Raw genomic sequence first — 20,001 nt, forward strand, 5'->3', positions numbered from 1 at the left:
GCCTGTATGGAATCGTAAGTGGATGCTGTTTTCTGATCAGACATTTGTAACCTTCACAGCTTAATACATTTATTAAGTGATTTTACATAGTATATAGTACAGTGCGAATATTTTAAAACATTAAAAATGCTGTCTAGATTTAAATAAGTCAAAAATACAAAGTCAGGACTGAGAAGATTGAGAAGTCGTTGGCAGAACGTCGGGTTACTCTAATTATATTGCTTCTATAGCAGATGTGAGTAACTCAAAGGAAACGGTAGCTGCAGAAAGTCTTAATACTTTTGTGTAGTGCCTTCTAGCAGCAGGCAGCCCAAAAAAGAGAACTCTTGGCATGTTTCCATTCATAACTTGTCTTAATACTTCTGCTGGGATAGAGAAGTTCACTGCAATTTGTAACAGGAAATGAAATAACAAATATAGTACCCGGGTAAATCTTGGACTGTGACTGTCTTAGATCTTATAAGATTACATTTTCAAATGCTAAAACTAAGTAAAAGAAGATGAAGTTAAGGTATTGTTTTTTTAATTGCTTAAAATACAGACATTTTACAAGAATTAGCACTTTTGCGTTAGTATATGCCAAGCCACTCCCTAATAATGCATTATGATGTTTGCAGGGATAACACTTGGTAGTAAATCTTACAGATGGTATTTCATCCACTGTTGGGTCTTTTATTACTTTTCTTCTGCAAAATTAAAAAGTATAATTGTATTGCAGGGCTTTTATTGCTGCCCCAGGGTACAAGTCTGTGAAGCAACAGGCAATGAGGGTTAATGACTTTCAGAATTTAACTTCACAGGTTCACATTCAGACAAAGCAAAGTAGCTCTTGTCTGTCCAAGGTTTCAACAAGCTGCTCAGCTGTGATCCATAATAAAGTTCATTTAGCACCTGCAGGCATCTGTTTTCTTCATCACCACCACAGTAAATGACAAACTTGAAGTACAGATGAAGAACACAATTTACTAATAGTTACAGGAAACTTTGTAAAGCCTTTGTAGTCTGGCTGTTGGTGCAGAGTTTAAGGTTGTGAGCTTTAGTTTATGTGGCAAAGGGTTTGAGTCTTTCAGCCCTGATTTGCCTCTTGTGTGTCCTTGAACAAGTCACTTAACCAGACGTCGCCCCCAGGTTGTCCCTGAAAAGGGATTGTGTGTCCAGTGGGCCTGCCTGTTTAACAAATAGGGGTTCCTCCTTGTTAACATTGCTGTGTCAATATTCCTGCACATTCACCAATGTATGCATTGACATGGCTTATCACTGGAAAGTACTGTTTCTTTTTAAATACAGCAACAAAAGTGTAATGTTATTAATAATGTTTTTAAAATCATAGTGTTCTTATTTTTTTAAAGTTTTTCTAGTTCAGTTGTTTTGCATAATATTTCATGGCATTCCAGTTTATAAGACAGATTTGTGTATGTTAATATTATTAAATCTCATATGACTGTATTTAATCAAAACTGTACTAATTTACTTGCTGAACTACACAAATGCTTTGTTTTGTTGCCACCATACGGTATAGTGCAGAATCCTGCTTTTGTTCTGTGGTTAGTGTAGTAAGTAGAACGCAGGTTCTAATCTTAGCAGTGTCACATCGCATCCTTTTTCTTTGTAGTAGATGATCATATTCCATATGAAGGCTGATACAGAACTCCATGGGCTATCGGTGGTGGTGTAATAACCATATAAGATAAAAGTGTTTACAGTAATGTGTGATACAGTCACTCGCAGATAAATAAAAATGACATTCATCGGGGTTTTTCTGTATTTTGTCAGATTTGATAAAACAGATTCTTTGGAAAGTAGTCTCCTATAGGAACCTTAACTTTTCAAAGCAACCCTTTGAAACAGCTGTCCTACAGAAATATTACTCACTGCAAATAAACACACACAAAATTGTATAGTTTGCAGTAGAAGACAGTCCACCCATCATTTGTATGTGAATTACCCCAGCTCCCATCAGCTTTACTTTTTTCTGTTTCTTGGATGCTCTTAAATCCTGTAGAGATATATATGTTGCTACTCTCAGTTTAGTAATTCAGTCTAAGGTCTCACTACCTTCTCTGTGAGAGAGTGCTTTCTTTCGTTTTCTTTTTTATGACAACAGTTGCACTCACTAGTACTTTATCTTACACCACTAATTCCAGAGGTTTTACTTACTGTAATAAAGCTCTGATCTTAACAGGCCAATAATCCTGGCCACATTTCTGCTGTATTTAGCCACCTTAAATTCCTTTCCTTCTTCCTAAGTGATGTGACACCTATCTATGTGTAGCTAATATGTTATATAACCCCTTACCTTGCAAACCACTCTATAAATTCCCAGTATTCTGAACCTTTTTTTTTCCTTGCCTCTCCTTCATCTTGCCTTCTTGGTAATATTCCATGACAAACTAAACAGCTTTGATGTCCTATTTACTTTATAGCCCTGGGCAGAACACAGTCTATACGATGAGGTCACATCAGCCGTGAGATCGTTGACATCATAGAACTCGCCCTAGTAATAGTATACATCCACTTCCTTACGGCCTTTGCCAGTACCCTTTCTTAGTGCGTATTCCCAGAGAAATTTTAACTTCAAGTAGTTCATCTTTAGACTACTTCATGGATGCGTCTGCTAGCAGATGTTGTCCAATTCCCAGCACACGAAGAACCCAGACGTTTTTGATTTCTTTACACTGATGCTTGTCAACTATTCATCGTACGTATCAAGCCTTACTAGGTCATGTCATAATTTTGATTCATATGCAGATTGTGGTGTTATCATTAAGCAGGGTGACCTTCCTAAAAATAACAAAGTGGAATTGTGGGTGTTCCAAGGTGCAGTTTTTAATAAAGGTCTCATTTACTGATCTGATAAATTTTTGTTTTCCCATTTCTGAGGTTAACTTTATTCTTTAGCATCAGTTTGTGGTGAACAGAAACAATCGTGTCACTGAATGCCACATCATCTCATCCCTCATGATCTCTATGGGCAGTCCTTCACTTGTCACCTTCTACCTTCAACTCATTTTAACATTAAACTACAAAATTAAAGATGTTATGTGGTCCTATCTTGCCTACATTCATTACTGATGGGTTCGGAGCCGATAATCGGCTCCGACTCGGCCGACTATTTTCTAGCACGAAGTCTCTAATAGGCTGAGCTAACCCGTATCCCAGGATGCACCTCTCCCAAACCCCCAGATCTCGTTTGCCGCTCGTTGAGTTAGGACATGGTTTCGAGCTTGGCTGTGGCTAAGTACCTTTTTGACTAAACTTTCTAAAGTTTTATACCTTTTCTGTCAAACAAAAGCTATTTTCATAGCTATATTGTGTTTTGTGTGTGTTTTGAGCTTGTTATAGTTTTCTGGAGAGTGTGTGTGGTTTCCTTGTGTTTGGCGGGCTAGGCCCGTTTAATTTAGAGGGACCTAGTCCTCTCCTTCGTCTTGTTCTCAGTGTTTTCTCTCATCGATCCCTAAGGAGCGTTTAAATTAGAGTTCCTGTAGTGTATCTCACCTTCCTATTGTGTTGAGTGTTTGGAATTTGTTGAGCATGTCTAAAGTTCCTGTAGTGTATCCCACCTTCCAATTGTTGTGTTGAGTGTTTGGAATTTGTTGGACATGTCTAAAGTTCCTGTAGTGTATCCCGCCTTCCTACTGTTGTGTTGAGTGTTTGGAATTTGTTGGACATGTCTAAAGAGCAAAAGGAGCATAAACCCTCCGGGTTTAAAAAAATGCTCAAAGTGTGCCTATAAAATGTCGATCACAGATGGCCATGCCACCTGTGTTTATTGCCTTGGCGCAATTCACTTACAGGAATCCTGCAGTGTCTGCCATTCCTTCAGTTCCAGGGTGCTGCAGGGAAGAAAAAATAAATTGATTTTGAAGGGCCTGATCAAGCCCTCCTTTGAAGAGGATATAGAATCTGCTTCTTCTACTGGCAAATCCAAATCCACCAGAACTAAGAAACGATCTCCAGCTCCATCTAGTTCTTTGGAGCCACCGGAGAAGATTTTGAAAACAGTTAAAACTTCCTCGGCTCCGTTGGCTTCGGAGCCGCAGGACAAGAGCTCCGGTTTCGATACTGCTTCCTCGGCTCCATTGTCTTCAGAGCCTCAGGAGGTATTGGTGGTACGCAGGAGGTATTGGTGGTACTGGAGTCGACCTCGGCTCCGATCATATTGGAGCCGATTCGGAGCCGGTCACCCAGTGTTACACAGGAATCAATAGGTAGGAGATCCTCATCTCCTTCAGTTGCCTCCAAATCCTCTAGGTCATCTGATTTGGACATGGATAGGGTGGTTCAGAGGCTCCTTCAGTCGCCGGTGTTAGCCAAATTGTTTTTGGCTCTGACCCAGTCGGCTCCGGAGCCTATTCCTTTTTCGGTACCGATGATTCCTCCTCCCAGTATTGTGTCATTGGAGCTGGAGTGTTCGGCACCGAGTGATGTCCTTACGCTGGCTCCGGTACTCCTGGTGGGTTTATCGGAGCCATCGTTGGCTCTAACCATTTTGGTTCCGTCATCTGGTTTCAGCACTCGGGTTTCCTCGGTCGGGCCCGATGGGAATGAATCGGGACTTCTGTCGGCCCCGAGTCTCCCTCTCAGCGCTTCGGCTAGGGGGATCCCGACTCCGGTTGTGGTCTCGGAGACTGGTCAGTCCTCGGATTCGGGGGGACCCGCCTTCGAGGCCATGAGGAGTGCACTGGCTAGGTCGTCAGTGACATCACTTGGATCGGCCACTCCATCCCCATACACCCAGACTAGAGCCTCTGACGCCCCCCTATCAGTGGACAGTGGAGCTCGAAGGCCTGAGGGGACACCCCCATGAGTGGTCCCCAGCTTTCTGAGGGCCTCTGAGTCTGTGCCTGAGGAGCCTCCCAGGAAGAAGCTGTGCAAGAGGAAGCACATAGACTCCCAAGACGGGTCCATCACCTCGGATACCGACCTCGATGATGCAGAGGGGTCCCCTAAGTCGGCCTCCGATGACGTCTCCTTCTCCGACATCCTGGAGATTTTGAGGCAGAGAGGTGACTGGCCTTCCAAGCCCCCCTCTGAGGAGGAGTCGGTATTCCTCAAGGCCTTCGGAGCTCAACCTTCCGCCTCCTGGGTGTCTCCACCCTTCAATGAACTCTTAGACCTGATTTGTCGAAGGGTGTGGGAGCACCCTGATTCCGTGGAACCAGTGCCCAGTCGTCCTAATAAGTTCCTGTCTGCTCCCACGGGGAAAGAGTTTTTGACAAAAGGGGTCCCTGTAGATGCCATGATGGTGGCGTCAGCTACTCAGCAAGAAGTTGCAGAGGCTTCTTCCTCCGTCCATCCTCCTAACAAGGAGTCCAGGAGTATGGATCAATATGGGAAGTGTACCCTGTCTTCAGCGACCTTTACACTTTGGTCTCTGAATTACTTTTGTCACTTTACTTGGCTCCAGAGAGATCTCCTCAAAGATTTGGGAGATACCTTGATGGGTAACATGCCTGAGGCAGTAGCGCAGACTGTTAACGCCCAGTTTTCTACCCTTGGTTCCATTGCAAACCCATCCATGAGGCTCATATCCTATGCAGCCAAAAGGGCGAGTAGGGCAGCTACCTCAGGCTTGGCTCTAAGGAGGCAAGCCTGGATGCGCCTATGTCACTTCGCGGAGGCCTTCAAGTCTTCCTTCACGGACGCCCCCTTCGACGGGTCCTCTCTTTTTGGACCCAAAGTGAAAGAGACTCTCACCAGATGTGAACAGGAGGGTAAGACTTTATCTGCTGTAGGGGCCCATTTTTCTTTTCCCTCTACGCCTTATCCCAAGGCTCAGAGAGGAGGGAAGATGTGGTTCAAGAAATCATAAAAGACTTTCCCAGCCACACATGGTGAGCTCCCCTCCAGAAGCAGAGGTGGGGGGAATTATTCTGGAAGACTCCATCCTAGGGGCAGAGGAGGCCCCCACAATCTGGGAGACTGCAACTCCTTTCGCGGATCTTTCTATCAGCATCCCTGAGGGATTGCCCGACTGTGCTGCTCCGGAGCCAGTCGGGAGTCATTTTTCGAGGCATCCTCAAGCCTGGGAGAGCATCACTCAGGATCAATGGGTGCTTCGAATAATCACCGGAGGTTACACCATTCCCTTTGTTTTGCCCCCTCCCCTAATCAAAAAAATCCCAGACATTCCACCCAGTCAAAGGAATCAAGTAACGCTAGAGATATCAAAGCTGCTAAGAAAGGAGTCATCCAACCGGTCCCCTCAGACCAGATCGGATCAGGAACTTACTCAAAACTCTTTTTGGTGCCGAAAAAAACAGGGGACTTGAGACCCATCTTGGATCTCAGTCGATTGAATCTCTATGTTCTGAAGTCCAAGTTCCGAATGGTCACTCTTCAATCCATCTTCCCATTGTTGGGAGAGGGAGTATGGATGTGCTCCATCGACCTCAAGGACGCCTATTATCACATCAAGATAAACAAGGCATCCAGGAATCATTTACGCTTCCGGCTGGGAGCCAATCATTTCCAGTTTTGAGCCCTGCCCTTTGGTCTCACCACAGCCCCCATGGTGTTTACCAAGTGCTTGGCAGTGGTGACAGCTCACCTGAGACGTCTAGGATTCCAGGTGTTTCCTTACCTGGACGATTGGCCCATTACCGCCACCATCAGGCATCTCCTCATCCAAGCCAGAGAGGCTACCATAAACCTTTGTCAAAGGTTAGGAATTACACTAAACTGGGAAAAATCTGCCTTGCTGCCCTCACAGCGTGTTGTATTTATAGGCGCAGAGTTAAACTCGGTCCTAATGAGAGCCTTTCTACCTCAAGAAAGGATTACAGTGTTGCAATCTCAGGTCCATGCTCTATTGCCCCGGAAGAAGGTCCAAGCCAGGTCAGTACTTCAGTTATTGGGATCCATGGCGGCGACCATCATGTTAGTACCCTTAGCGAGGCTACACATGTGGATCCTCCAGTGGCTCCTATCAGTCCAGTGGTCCTTTCAAAAATTACCCCTCTCTCACCCAATTCTCCTCACTGAGCATTGCAGGCAGGATCTCCATTGGTGGCTATGTTCCTCCAACCTGGACAAGGGGAGGAATCTAGTTCCCCTTTCTCCTGCTGCCACAGTGACCACGGACACTTCTCAGATAGGGTGGGGGGGCATTATCTAGGCAGAATGGTCCAAGGCACGTGGCAGGATCACAAGGTACACTTACACATCAATGTCCTGGAGATGAGAGCAGCGCTGTTAGCGTTGCAAGCACTTCAGAGCTCTCTTCCCTGGGGAACAATTGCTATTCACTCAGACAGCATGTCAGTTGTTTGGTACCTGAACAAGCAAGGGGGAACCAAGTCTTACCCCCTTTGCAGAGAAGCCATGAGAGTGAGGAATTGGGCAGTGTCTTCACAATGGTATCTAGTGGCAACGCACATTCCGGGAAAATCCAATGTGATAGCAGACAGGCTAAGCAGAGCTATTCTGATGCCTTACGAGTGGTCCCTGAAAACCGAGTTGCTACTCGGATCTTCAGCAGGTGGGGTCAGCCTTGCTGCGATCTCTTTGCCAGTCCCCTCAATGCCAAATACAGCAACTACTTCACTGTGATCCCCCCACAGGGGGAGTCGCCCAGCGACTCACTAGTCCACGGTTGGCCTTCCGGTCTGCTCTATGCCTTTCCTCCATTTCCTCTGTTACCAAGAGTGATTCAGAAAGCCATTGACTTGGGAAGCAAGATGATTTTAATTGCTCCACACTGGCCTCGCCAGGTCTGGTTCCCCTTCCTTCAGCAGTTCACTGTGGACAGTCCTTGGACTCTGGATCCAGTACCAGACCTTTTGACTCATATGTCGGGACAGCTCCACCCCTCCCTACAGTCCCTCAGGTTGACAGCCTGGCTGCTCCTAATCCATTGATAGTTAGACTACATTCCTTTTCACCTGAGGTGGTGCATATTCTTTTGTCGTCTCACAAGTCCTCCACCAGAAGAATTTACTCTAGCAAATGGAAGAGATTTTCCATCTGGGCTCAGGCACAAGGTCTGGACCCTTTCATAGCCCCTGTATCGGCGGTCTTAGATTTTTTAGCTATGCTCTTCTGACAGGGCTCTGCTCCCTCGACCATTAAAGTGCAGCTGGCAGCCATTTCTAATTTCCATGTATCCTGTGAGCCCTCTCTTATGGGCCATAAACTTTGCAAGGCCTTTTTGAAAGGAGCCTGGTTACTGCGTCCTCCTGTGTCAGAACCCGTCATGCCATGGGATTTAAATTTGGTATTGCAAGCCATCACTTCTCCGCCCTTTGAGCCGGCTGCCACTTGTGAACTGAAATTCTTATCCTGGAAGACTGCTTTCTTAGTGGCCATCACTTTGGCTAGAAGAGTTTCAGAACTTCAAGCATTGTCCATTAGGCCCCCGTATTTGATATTCCATAAGGACAGGGTATCCTTGAGACTTAATCTGTCCTTTCTCCCTAAGGTGTCATCTACATTTAACCTCCACCAATCCATTGAGTTTACCTGTGTTTTTTCCCAACTTCTCCAACAAGGCGGAGTTCAAATTTCTTCAATTGGATGTGCATAGACAACTAAGATTCTATTTACACAGGACAAAACATGTAAGAAAATAAGATCAATTGTTTGTCTCCTTTTCGGAGAATAGAACGGGTAGTTCTGTTTCCAAGTGCACAATTTCCAAATGGATTAAGGATTGCATTACCTTTATTTACTCATCAGCAGGCAGAAACTTACCCTTCCCAGTCAAGGCTCATTCCACTAGGGCGGTCTCGACTTCAATAGCGTATCATGCCAGGCTTTCCTTGGACAACATTTGTGCAGCGGCCACCTGGGCTTCTCATCACACCTTTATCTCTCATTACAAGCTCGATGTGGCATCTAGAGGCTGGGCTTCTTTTGGTTCCACGGTTCTCAGGAGTATTTTCCTATGAGCCTCCCGGGTTAGAGGTGCTAGGGACGCTGTCCCATCAGTAATGAATTTAGGCGAGATAGGACCACATAACATCAGTTAGTTAGGTACTCACCATAACGATCGATGTAGGTGGTCCTTCTCGCCTACATTCTTACGTACCCTCCCACCTGCCTGAAGGATTTGGAGGATAATTGCTCTGAGCCCCTTCATAATCGGTTTATTCCCTTTTCCTGGTGGATGATACTCCTCTTACTGAGGTTGGTGTATGAGGTTGGTGTATGTGGAGTGACTCGGATGTATGCAAACAAGATCTGGGGGTTTGGGAGAGGTGCATCCTGGGATACGGGTTAGCTCAGCCAATTAGAGACTTTGTGATAGAAAATAGTCAGCCAAGTCGGAGCCGATTATCGGCTCCGAACCCATCAGTAATGAATGTAGGCGAGATGGACCACATACATCGATCGTTATGGTGAGTACATAACTAACTGTTTTTCTTTCTTCACACTTTTTACACTAAATCTGTAGAGTGTAAAACCTTTTGTTGTATAGTAGAAAATGATTTATTATATCTTATTTTATGTTTTTTGTAAATTCTGGTAGTGTGAATTTAGATTCTTATCAAAATATTCTGCCAGCTTTTCTTTGGTGTCTTTGTCTTGAAGAGAAGGAGGTAGAGGATGAACATATTCGCCAACTTTTCTTTGGCAATGGTTAGTTATTGAAAATTAGCATTGCCATTAAAGTGTTGTTGGAGGTTATTCTATCTGTTTTGATCCCCTCTGAATTACAGGAGTAGCTCAGGGTAGGTAGGGATTGGATGCGTGTGTTCTTTTACTTTTATTTATATTTGTTCACAATTATTTCTTCATATTTATGTTTTTACCTAGCTTTGAAGTAATATTCAAAGAAGGCTTTAGTTAACTACTTGATAAATCTATGTAGTCTAAATTTTTATTAAATTATTTCAGTCCTCCTCATGTTTTTCTCTTACTGACACAACTCATCATATTGTGATGGTTTTGTATTGCCGATCGTTCTGTCAAACATCTTCAAAGCCATTCACCAGAGAACTGGCAAGCATAACCTGAGAAAGTGCAATGATAGACTGTTCTTTGTTTCTTCCGTCAGTCTCCACTCTCATGACTATATATTGCTTCCTTCAAGATGTCTTGCACATTTTGTTTTTCATAAGTAGTTGTGGTCTGGCTGTGGGCCTAATGGGTCTATATTAGAACGTCGAATATTTAACAGTTCGAATCACTAAAGGTCAACCTTTAGTGATCGAACTGTTAAAACATCGAATGTTCAGAAAACAAAATAAAAACAAAACAAAAAAAACTAAACGGTGTAGGCAGGGGGGGCAAGCCCCCCTACACCCCCGCTACTTAAATATACCAACTCTGAGACCGCACTACATTGAATTAAATGGAAATCTCCCCTTACGGAGATTTCCATTTACTTGTTCGATGTTCTGCAGTTTCATATTCTTGTGTCGACAATGTCAGATTCGACATTGTCGGCTTTCGAGAATTTAATATAGACCCAGCCTAATAATTATTGCAGATGATCCCAGTTGAGGAAATGTGGCAAAATGTTATCATAACCTAATGTTCTGATCATTTTCACTCTGAAAGCATGGCAACATACTCAGCTTTGATGATTCATTGTGCTACTGCAGTCATCAAATGTCTCACCTGATCTACCTATCAGAAAAACAATCAGAAGACCTAGACTTTGCATACATTTGTATTACTTTATAAATCTAAAAGACCATTGACATCAAGGCAGATTTTAAATTTCAGTGTCATCTTTCCTTTTTAATGCAATTATAGTAAATTGAGAACCTCTTGTTTTAACCGCTCCTTAGTTAGCTCTTCTCTAACACACATTCGCAGACGGTCAGAGTACTTGCTTCCTTGTCACACCCATTAAGTCCTCTATAGCTTCATTCTTGCTAAGAAATTCCAAGTCATTCATTAGCTCCCTACCAGCTAAATGTTTATTTTATTGCTCTGGATTCCTCCCATTTTACACCTGGTAATATTTGCATCTTGAAATGCATTCATTTCTGTGCTACTAACATCCTTTGTAATAGTAACACTTGTCATGAAGATATCAAATACTCTAATTCTCTCTATAATTAGACTTTATCACAGTTTTAAAATTGTGACTCAAAAGAGTAAGAATCGTTATTGAACTTTGATATTAAGCCAATAATAGCTGCACAGTTAGAACTCTGAAGTACTATTTTAGTGTTTTATTCAACACACAATGGTAAAATGCTCTAATTAAAGCAATGTTATGTAATGATTTGTGACTTTCCGAATTAAAACTCATTTCTTAATGCTGTCTACATTTAACTGAAAAAGTAAAATAGACTAATTTTAAACTCATTTCTGTAGCATGAGAGGTTACATTGTCTCAGAGAATAAAAAATAAATTATAAAATAAAATATACCATATGTAGGGCCAATATCTTGCACCATTGTAATTCTCATGGCTATTTCCACTGCTTCCAGCTTAAAATAAAATGTGAGTATTTCCATTTGTGGCTCCATGTTTTCATATCCAATATCCAAAGAACAAATGTTTAGTGATAAAAAATATTTACCTAATCTGTTATAATAATTGCCGGGTATCATAAGATGCAGACATCCTTATTTGGACATAAAAAAAATGAACAAAGAAGAAAATGAGTGCTGCTTTCCCCCTAGTTATTATTTTAGGCTTGAAGCACAGGAGTTCTAAAAGACATCCCATTTTGTTACTTTAGTAATTGAGTCTAAGAATATTGCTTACCATGGGTGTATTACCTACGATTACATCTTACCATGGGTGTATCACCTAAGATTACTTCTTACCATGGGCGTATCACCTAAGATTACATTTTACCACGGGCATATCACCTAAGATTACTTCTTACCATGGGCGTATCACCTAAGATTACATTTTAACACGGGCATATCACCTAAGATTACTTTTTACCACGAGTGTATCACCTAAGATTACATTTTACCATGAGCGTATCACCTAAGATTACATTTTACCACAAGCGTATCACCTAAGATTACATTTTACCACTGGCGTATCACCTAAGATTACTTTTTACCATAGGTGTATCACCTAAGATTACTTCTTACCACGGGTGTATCACCTAAAGATTACATTTTACCACGGGTGTGTCACCTAAGATTACTTCTTAACACGAGCATAGCACCTAAGATTACAGTTTACCACGGGTGTATCACCTAAGATTACATGTTACCACGGGTGTATCACCTAAGATTACTTCTTACCAGTGGCGTATCACCTAACATTACATTTTACCATGGGTGTATCACCTAAGATTACATTTTACCATGGGTGTATCACCTAAGATTACATTTTACCACAGGTGTATCACCTAAGATTACTTCTTACTATGGGTGCATCACCTAAGATTACATTTTACCACAGGTGTATCACCTAAGATTACTTCTTACTATGGGTGTATCACCTAAGATTACATTTTACCACAGGTGTATCACCTAAGATTACTTCTTACTATGGGTGTATCACCTAAGATTACCTGGGTGTATCACAAGACTGCAGTGCTGTGTTTTCTACTTCAGCTGTAGAGACTTAGAAACAGCTCTGTTTATAATACCCCTGAGTCAAACAGAGATAGGAATCCATGCTTTTTGGTAAAAGCTATATTCCTAGTTAAGTTATATTACAGAAACAAAGTTTAAAACATTGCCCAGGACAAAGATCTGGGAATAATCCCAAGATCGAATTCTACAGGCAGAGATCTGAAACCTCTTGCGCTATCTTAGGGTTTACCTTTTACACATAAAATTATTTGATGCATGTCAGGAGTGCTCTTCTCAGCACCCCCAATGACCAGAATTGCTTTGTTTTGCAGTTCATATGGCGAAAGTATGCTTGAAAATGCTGTTTTTTTTACTAGTGGAAATATCTTGTTCTTTCATACATCTCAGATGTCCAGATATTTGCAGAATGTCCAGATTTTGTCTGATATTTTTGGTCTGTTCCTGATTCAGTTTTTGTTTTTTTCTGGCAAATCATTGAGGACTGAAGTCAGAAAATAATGAGAGACATTTGAGTTTCAGACTTCATAGCCTTCAGAAAACCTATACAAATGCAAAAGCGGCTATTCTATCAACTTTCTAATTTATAAGAGCAATATTTAAAAAATTGTCCCTATTTTGTGGACCTTTGCCCCTGCCCCAATTATGTATGATTTTGTCCAGAGTTCTTGCTCTAAGAGGTTGAGAGGTATGAGTTCTTTATTCCATATTACTCTGGTTTCTGCTAACATATTCTGGTATTTTATAACTGTTCAGTACACAGAACACTATAATTGCAAGGTGAGCCGATTTCAGTGATTAGTTTTAATTTTTTTTTTAAGACATTACCTGTTTTTCTTTTTTTTTAACTGTTGGTATTGGATGAGCAAACATGATCAAACATTTTTATTTTCAGTTAACTCCTTATGGTTCATGCTTCTAATGCTTGTCAGTTGCTTATATATATTGTAGTGTTTATACAATCCTATGTCGCAGCTAGTAAGAGAACAGCACAGTGTGCAGTTGTTTCTAGTCTTGCATTACAGAACCTAAATGTATGTGTACGGCCCACTTTTGTGTTGTAGACTGCCGTATATATGGTTTACCGTACTGAGCTGTGTCATTATTCTTTTGGCTAAATTCCTCTCTCCTTAGCCATTCCAACTTCAAGTCATTCCAAGAGTTTCTATACTTGCCACTGTAATTTTGGGCTTTCTGTTTTCCTTTACTTGTCATGTTACTTACAGTCCTCCTTTTTTTGGCACTTAACTATTGCTGCCTGATTTTAGTCTATCACCGGTTTAATTTCCATTCCTGCTGCTTTCCAAAATGCTGCAGTTAATCTGTACAAAGCTGTCACCTTAGATGTTGTATTTATAGATTAGCACATTCATTTTGTTTGAATCTGATGATGCCAGCAGATATGTTCACCACCCCATGATTGCAGACTTAAACATATAGTCGGTTTCAAGGAGGTCCATACCACTTTCAGACTGAAGGATAAAAAGTCTCCTATGTCTTATTTGTTTGTACATTGTATAACAGTTTTCTTGTCCAACTGTTCCAGAGATTTTGAGGCCAGTCCATAGTGCCAATGTTGCATGTTAGAACAGGAAGAGCAATCTGAATTATGCCTTGAACTTCATTCTTAGATGTCAAGGCGGTTTTCAGCTTTAACTTTAATCTTCTAAAATATACCTCACTAAGCTTTGTTCTCATTTGTTCATGCTTTATTCATGACCCATAGTCTATTCCCTGATACCTGTTCGTTCTTTTATATCGTATTCTTCTCACAGCTTGAGATGTACGCTTTATTTTTTGCTTTTTCAGTTTTGCTTCCTTAAATGTTGCTTTTGCAGATTTATCAAGCCCAAATGTCATTCCCATTTTCTGAAATCATAGCTCTCAACCTCTTGCCTCCAGAATCTGAAATAATCAGGGTCAGTTAGGGACATCGAATCAGGTGTTAAACCAAGGTCCCATTTGCTTCACTTGATGGTAGTTCAGGTGGATTTAAAAATACAATTCTGTGGCACCTCTTAAAAAGAGAAAGGTAGTTGCCTGATGCCTTGGCCACATTTCTCTTTGTAGTAGAAATACCACGTTGGCTGTCCCCTGAAAAGAGGCCACAACACTAGTTGATTATCCTGATCATAAAGGATAAAAATAAAAGAAAATATTAGCTCTGTTAACTTGTAAAGTTGACAGAGTAAGAGAATGTAAATTACTATGCATTATCTAAAGTACAACAAATTTATAAGTCTAATTATTGTCATTATTTATTAACTCTAATCCACCTCCATTCTCTCAAAATTGCGAGTTTTATGAGGGATTAAGGGGAACAGGACAACATTTTCTAAGAGATCTGTGTAAAAAGTTTTAACAATTTGTAGTTCTTTCAGGTGCTTGTTTAATGAACTATACAATTATAAATAATCCACTAAAAGTAGATAAGACATCCTCAAGCAAGGCTGATTTCTAAAAGATAAGCTGCAACCATAACCTAGTAAAGTACACTGATTAATGGGTTAAGGGTAAGGCAAAACAATAGTGGAGACAAAGAAACTCCATGGAATATCTCCATTTGGATTTGTATCCCTATGATAATACTTTGCCCTTTATTGTGACTCATCTATAATGTGGTTTGCCACCTTTTCATAGTGACTGTTACACAATTAATTAGAGTATGGTATATTTTATGCATCATTAAACATTCTATAATCCACAAATGTGGGATACAGCCAGATTTGTTTTTTTATAACCTATTGGTGGTATACTGTGTTATGGTTTTGTTTAATAATATTTTTAACAACTGACTTTTCTATTGACATGATTTAATTTTATTCTAAATGACTATAACTTTTGTCTATTCTGTATATCATTTAGATATTGCTGAAAGATAAGTTATTGGTCAGTAGTTCTTAGGAAGGCTTATAGGTACATTTTTTTAAGGATGAGTATGTATTTCCATTGGTATTTGTTATCTGTATGCACTTAAATACTTTCTACTCAGGGCTAAATCATTGAGCAAAAATGTTCCTACCTTTAGCATACCCCTCAATATCACAGAGCAAGAAATGTGGGCAAAGGCCCCAAAACAGGGACAGATTTTAAACATTGCTCTTATAAACTTAGAGCATTGCTAGAATAACCGGATTGTGTTAACATACATTTTCTGAAGGATATGAAGTCTGAAACTCAAAGTTGTATCATTATTTATTAACCTTAGTGATCTGTCAGAAAACGGTGGTGCAGCGGTTAGCGTTGCCGCCTCACAGCAAGAGGTTCTCCGGTTCGATCCTCGGCTGGGGTGCCTTCTGTTCGGAGTCTGCATGTCCTCCCTGTGTCGCGTGGGTTTTCTCCAGGTGCTCCGGTTTCCTCCCACATCCCAAAGACATGCTGTAGGTGGATTGGACACACTAATTTGGCCCTAAGTGTGAGTGCATGCATGTGTGTGCCTTCTGTGGAAGGTTGGACGCCAGGCTGGCAACTCGACACCGTAAAACTCCACTGCCAATCATGAGCAAACGGTGATATGCTGTGGCGACCCCTAACAGGGAAAAGCCGAAAGAAGAAGAAGTGATCTGTCAGAAAACCGCAAATGTTATGAGAAACAGACCAAAAATATGAGGCAAAAATCTGAACATTCTGCACAAATCTGGACAGTTGAGATACATGACCTTTAGCTAGAGGTTGGGTACTGCAGCTGGTCATGGAGTGTTCCATTTAAGAGCCTTCCTTAATTTTATCTCAGTTTCTCTGTTACTCCAGTCATTCTATATCATCTTTATTAGAAATTCTGCCCATTTCTTCTAACTCTTGGAACCATTCAGTGTCCTTATGTTCAGCAGTTTCTTCATACATACTTATTTAAAATGTATTGATTTACTGTTTTTAGGTGGTGTTACTGTTCACTTTATGGTCTTTCCATATTCTCTCTAAAACCTTTTAGATGTCTTTATTTAGCTGATTGTTTTGTTCTTTTCATTTATATTTATATGTGCATCCTAAGGTTTTCTGCTTGTACTGACGTTTTTTATTTTATTATTGGAGATATTAAAAAATGAATCCTTTTTATTATAAGGTAAGTCTTGATCTGTTGTGATGTATATTGTTTTTACCATAACTAATTTTCAAAGTATTTTCGAAGATCTTTTTTCTTTTCAACATTCAAACAGTGATGCTTCTTGTTTTAATTGCTTTATAGTTTCTCCGTCCAAAGCTTCCATGGTTGTGTTCTACTTGTTCCCTTCCTTTTGCTACACTGTGTTTTTGTATTAACACTCCATCTATTATTATGTTAGATGCATAGTAGTGTATTCTATTTATTTTTGTTTCATTGTATAAATATGTCTATCAATAGTCTATTAGAATGCTCATCTGTTTTATTAATCTTCTAATGCTGAGTCTTTCCAGTTTATGCAGTCTTTTTCATCCATGTCTGATTAATTAAGCCAGCCTTCTCTTAGATCATTTTACTTGACAGTGTGCGTCTTTTTTTGGCCTCTGTCTTTCTGCTCCTTTCTTTGCTATGCAGTTCTAAGTGGACTTCAGGCAAACCTCCGACAGAAGGTTCAAAAACATCACCATGTGGTATATTGTCTCTAAAAACGTCTTGTTCTGTCTCCTGTGCCACCCTTTGGAGACTCAGTGACCCATCATGTTGTTAATATTTCTTGTAGCTAGGTCTTCACTTCTCAGTTGTTCTGTCACTTCATTTTCTATTTGTTTCTTTTCTGCGTCAGTAACATTACTTGATATCCTTCATCCTTTATAATTTTGATAGCCTCTGTTTTTCTTTCTTTTTTTTCTTTTAGAGCTTCCCTGAGTTGCTTCCTTTTCCAGATAGGCCAACATTTCTTCATCTATGTGTTATTTTGCTGTGATCTGATGCATCTCAAATTATTGTCTGTGGCTTTTAATAGTTTTTCTGTAACATTTTCTTTCCTCTAATTTCTTTCCTGTTTTTAACATGCATCTTGTGTGTGAAATTCTTAATGTGTTGCTTAATAAAAACAATACATAATCCCTTCTTATGCTCAGTAGTCCAATTTATGGTTTCTGTGCCTCTTTCTTGACCTATTTTTTTTTTGCACCACTGTTTCCTTCTACAATGACATGGCCTAGCTCTGTGGTATGAAGGTTTCTGTGTTTTTTAAGTACTCTGCATTGACTTCATTTTTACCAGTAGTATGCCAGGAGTGAGCACTTTTTTTTTTTATTCTAGGGACCTCTTTTTTATTTTTTAATTCATCGTTCTCGATGATATAACATGTATCAACTATATATCACTGTTGTCCTGGTGACATTTTGTATTAAAAAGAAAAGAAACAGAGTCCACCATATGTGAAGGTACTCACCAAGCCATGAAGAGTTTGAATTCTTTTTCTGCAATATTTTTCTCATTTTTCTGCTGCGCACACCTCTCGATTAAGACCCCCTTCATAATGATAACAGCGTTCTTCATGAAGCTGCTGTACAGTTTTTCTTGTTTGTGTATATGAAAGCTTGTGTAGGTATGAAATATCTATAAATCACGCTTGTTACTGATTAATTTGCTCTTTTGTAAAAAGCAGTGAGTTTAAGTTGTTGCCAATGATAGAAATGTAAGCAGATGTCATAACATGCACTTCTAGACTTGAGAAGCAATGTTAGGGAAAAAATGCTAATCGATTCCCATCTGGCAGGTTTGAAAATAAAATGATATCTGAACATATCTTTGTTTGCGAAAAGTTCTGCTTTAGGTTTATTCTCAGGTTGACCTTTCTAGTGGCAGGAGGACGATGAATGCAGTGTTTTCGTTGGAAAGTTTTCATAGTCCAGTCTGATTGTATTCCGTTTTCTCTTAGGTCGTACTTCCATCTTGCTGCCTCCTGCAGATCAGAGCGTCATCAAGGGAACCATGGCCATTCTGAAGTGCAGTGCAGTTCATGACCCCCACGTCTCAATCAGGTTGGTGTGCTTGGCAGGGAGTTTTCATTTATCATAGTAATTTACAAATGGCTTAAAGCATACTTTGTTTTCAGGAGGTATTATTTTTTTAATTGAAACAAGTGGCAACATTTTTAGGTTAGTGTAAAATTATAGATGTTACAAAACCATGAAAAACCTTTGCTTGACCCTGTAGTGGAAAGGTACATTGTTGTCACTATGAACAACTTCCATCTGTCAGTCTAATTCATTTGTCATACCCCCCCCCCCCATGAATGATAACATCATAAGCATTGATACTCCTGTTCTAGAACACTAGAACATTATGCACAGTATTTTATTTTAGTGTTTGTATTGTGCTATGTTTTTATATCTGTCTCATGCATCAACAGCAAAATGAACAGGTTAGGTGTGCAGAACAGAAAAAAATATGTTATTTGAATGACTTCTCTGTTGATACTGTTGACTTCTTTCAATAGTATTTTGAAAGCATTAAACAATCATATCTGTGAAAGAATCTCCGAACTTCCTGCTGTAAGAGTTAAATGCCTCACCAGTTGTTAATCCACTGAAATGATTTTCACATCAATGTAGCCTTTCTGTATCTGACTTTTTTCCAGTAGGAGGCTAAGAAAAATAAGACTTTGTAGCTGCTTCAGTCTTTTCCTGTTCAGCAGACTCAAATAAATATGCACTTCACGTAAGGGACAAAATTTCTGTGAAACCATATTTCCTAGAAGAACAGGAATATTTTTTTTTCCTCATGAAAACTGTGCATATACCAGAGCTAGGATGCAACATGGCTGGTACTTATTCCCCAGACTGCAAATCAACAGTCATATTTTTGGTTTCTGCATATAGAGGTCATTTTTGTATTGTAAATTCTCTGAGTATAAACGTTCATATTTCTTTCGGAAAAGATGCATGTGAAATGTATGTACAGCAAATTTAATGCATGGTGGCTAAGAGTCTGAGCTGTTAATATGATTAGTTCATGTATAGCAAGTTTAATGCAGGGTAGCTAATGCTGTGAGCTGTTAATATGGTTAGTTCATCCTGTAGTCCTGGTTTGAGCTCAGTTTGGCAGAGCTGCTCAGAGTTTGGTGACCTTAGCCAGAGATTTGGAGTGAATCTAAACTAAATCCAAAGCATCCACTGTTTTCAACAAAAAATAAGTATATATATTAAGGTTGCATTTCACGTTTTGAATTGTATTTTGCTTAATTGCTGCTTCATTTTTGCTTCTTTTTGCTGTTGTGACTGTTTTATTCTCCACTTTAAATTTCTTGTACTTCTGCATTTCTTAGCATAGGCTAGATTCAGACTTATTGAATCTAGACTGTTTGGTTTGACTGAAGCACTAAAACCAGGCATCTTACATTAACAGGGCCTCTCTGCACCCTTGGGGCAAAAGTATGGAGGTCAGGACCCATCTGAGTTGGGGATTGCTTGAAAACGTTTCAGGTTTGGGCTTTCCCATTGGTTAGTTTGTTTTAAAACCTTTTAACTTTGCCTGTATTTAAGGTCCACATTTGTGCATCAAGCAACAGTGTTTAGCACTGCCGTGTATAGATGCTAGCGCTTAGAGAAACGGTTTTCCCTAGATATCTGCTAGAGAACCCACCTTAACTC

The 20,001-nt window shown here is 40.2% G+C and overlaps 1 protein-coding gene across 1 annotated transcript in view; it reads left to right on the plus strand.

Annotated features, from left to right (window-relative positions):
- The window catches only part of SDK1 (sidekick cell adhesion molecule 1), a 2,805,673-nt gene that overhangs the window by 1,514,455 nt on the left and 1,271,217 nt on the right, over nucleotides 1–20,001 (plus strand). Inside the window, exon 11 of the mRNA XM_044089098.1 lies at nucleotides 18,288–18,390. Coding sequence (XP_043945033.1) covers nucleotides 18,288–18,390 — 103 coding nt within the window. The remainder of the gene's footprint in view (nucleotides 1–18,287; nucleotides 18,391–20,001) is intronic.

The sequence above is a fragment of the Protopterus annectens genome, chromosome 12.part0 (assembly GCF_019279795.1).
Source record: "Protopterus annectens isolate FY-2018-M chromosome 12.part0, PAN1.0, whole genome shotgun sequence".
Taxonomy (NCBI): domain Eukaryota; kingdom Metazoa; phylum Chordata; order Ceratodontiformes; family Protopteridae; genus Protopterus; species Protopterus annectens.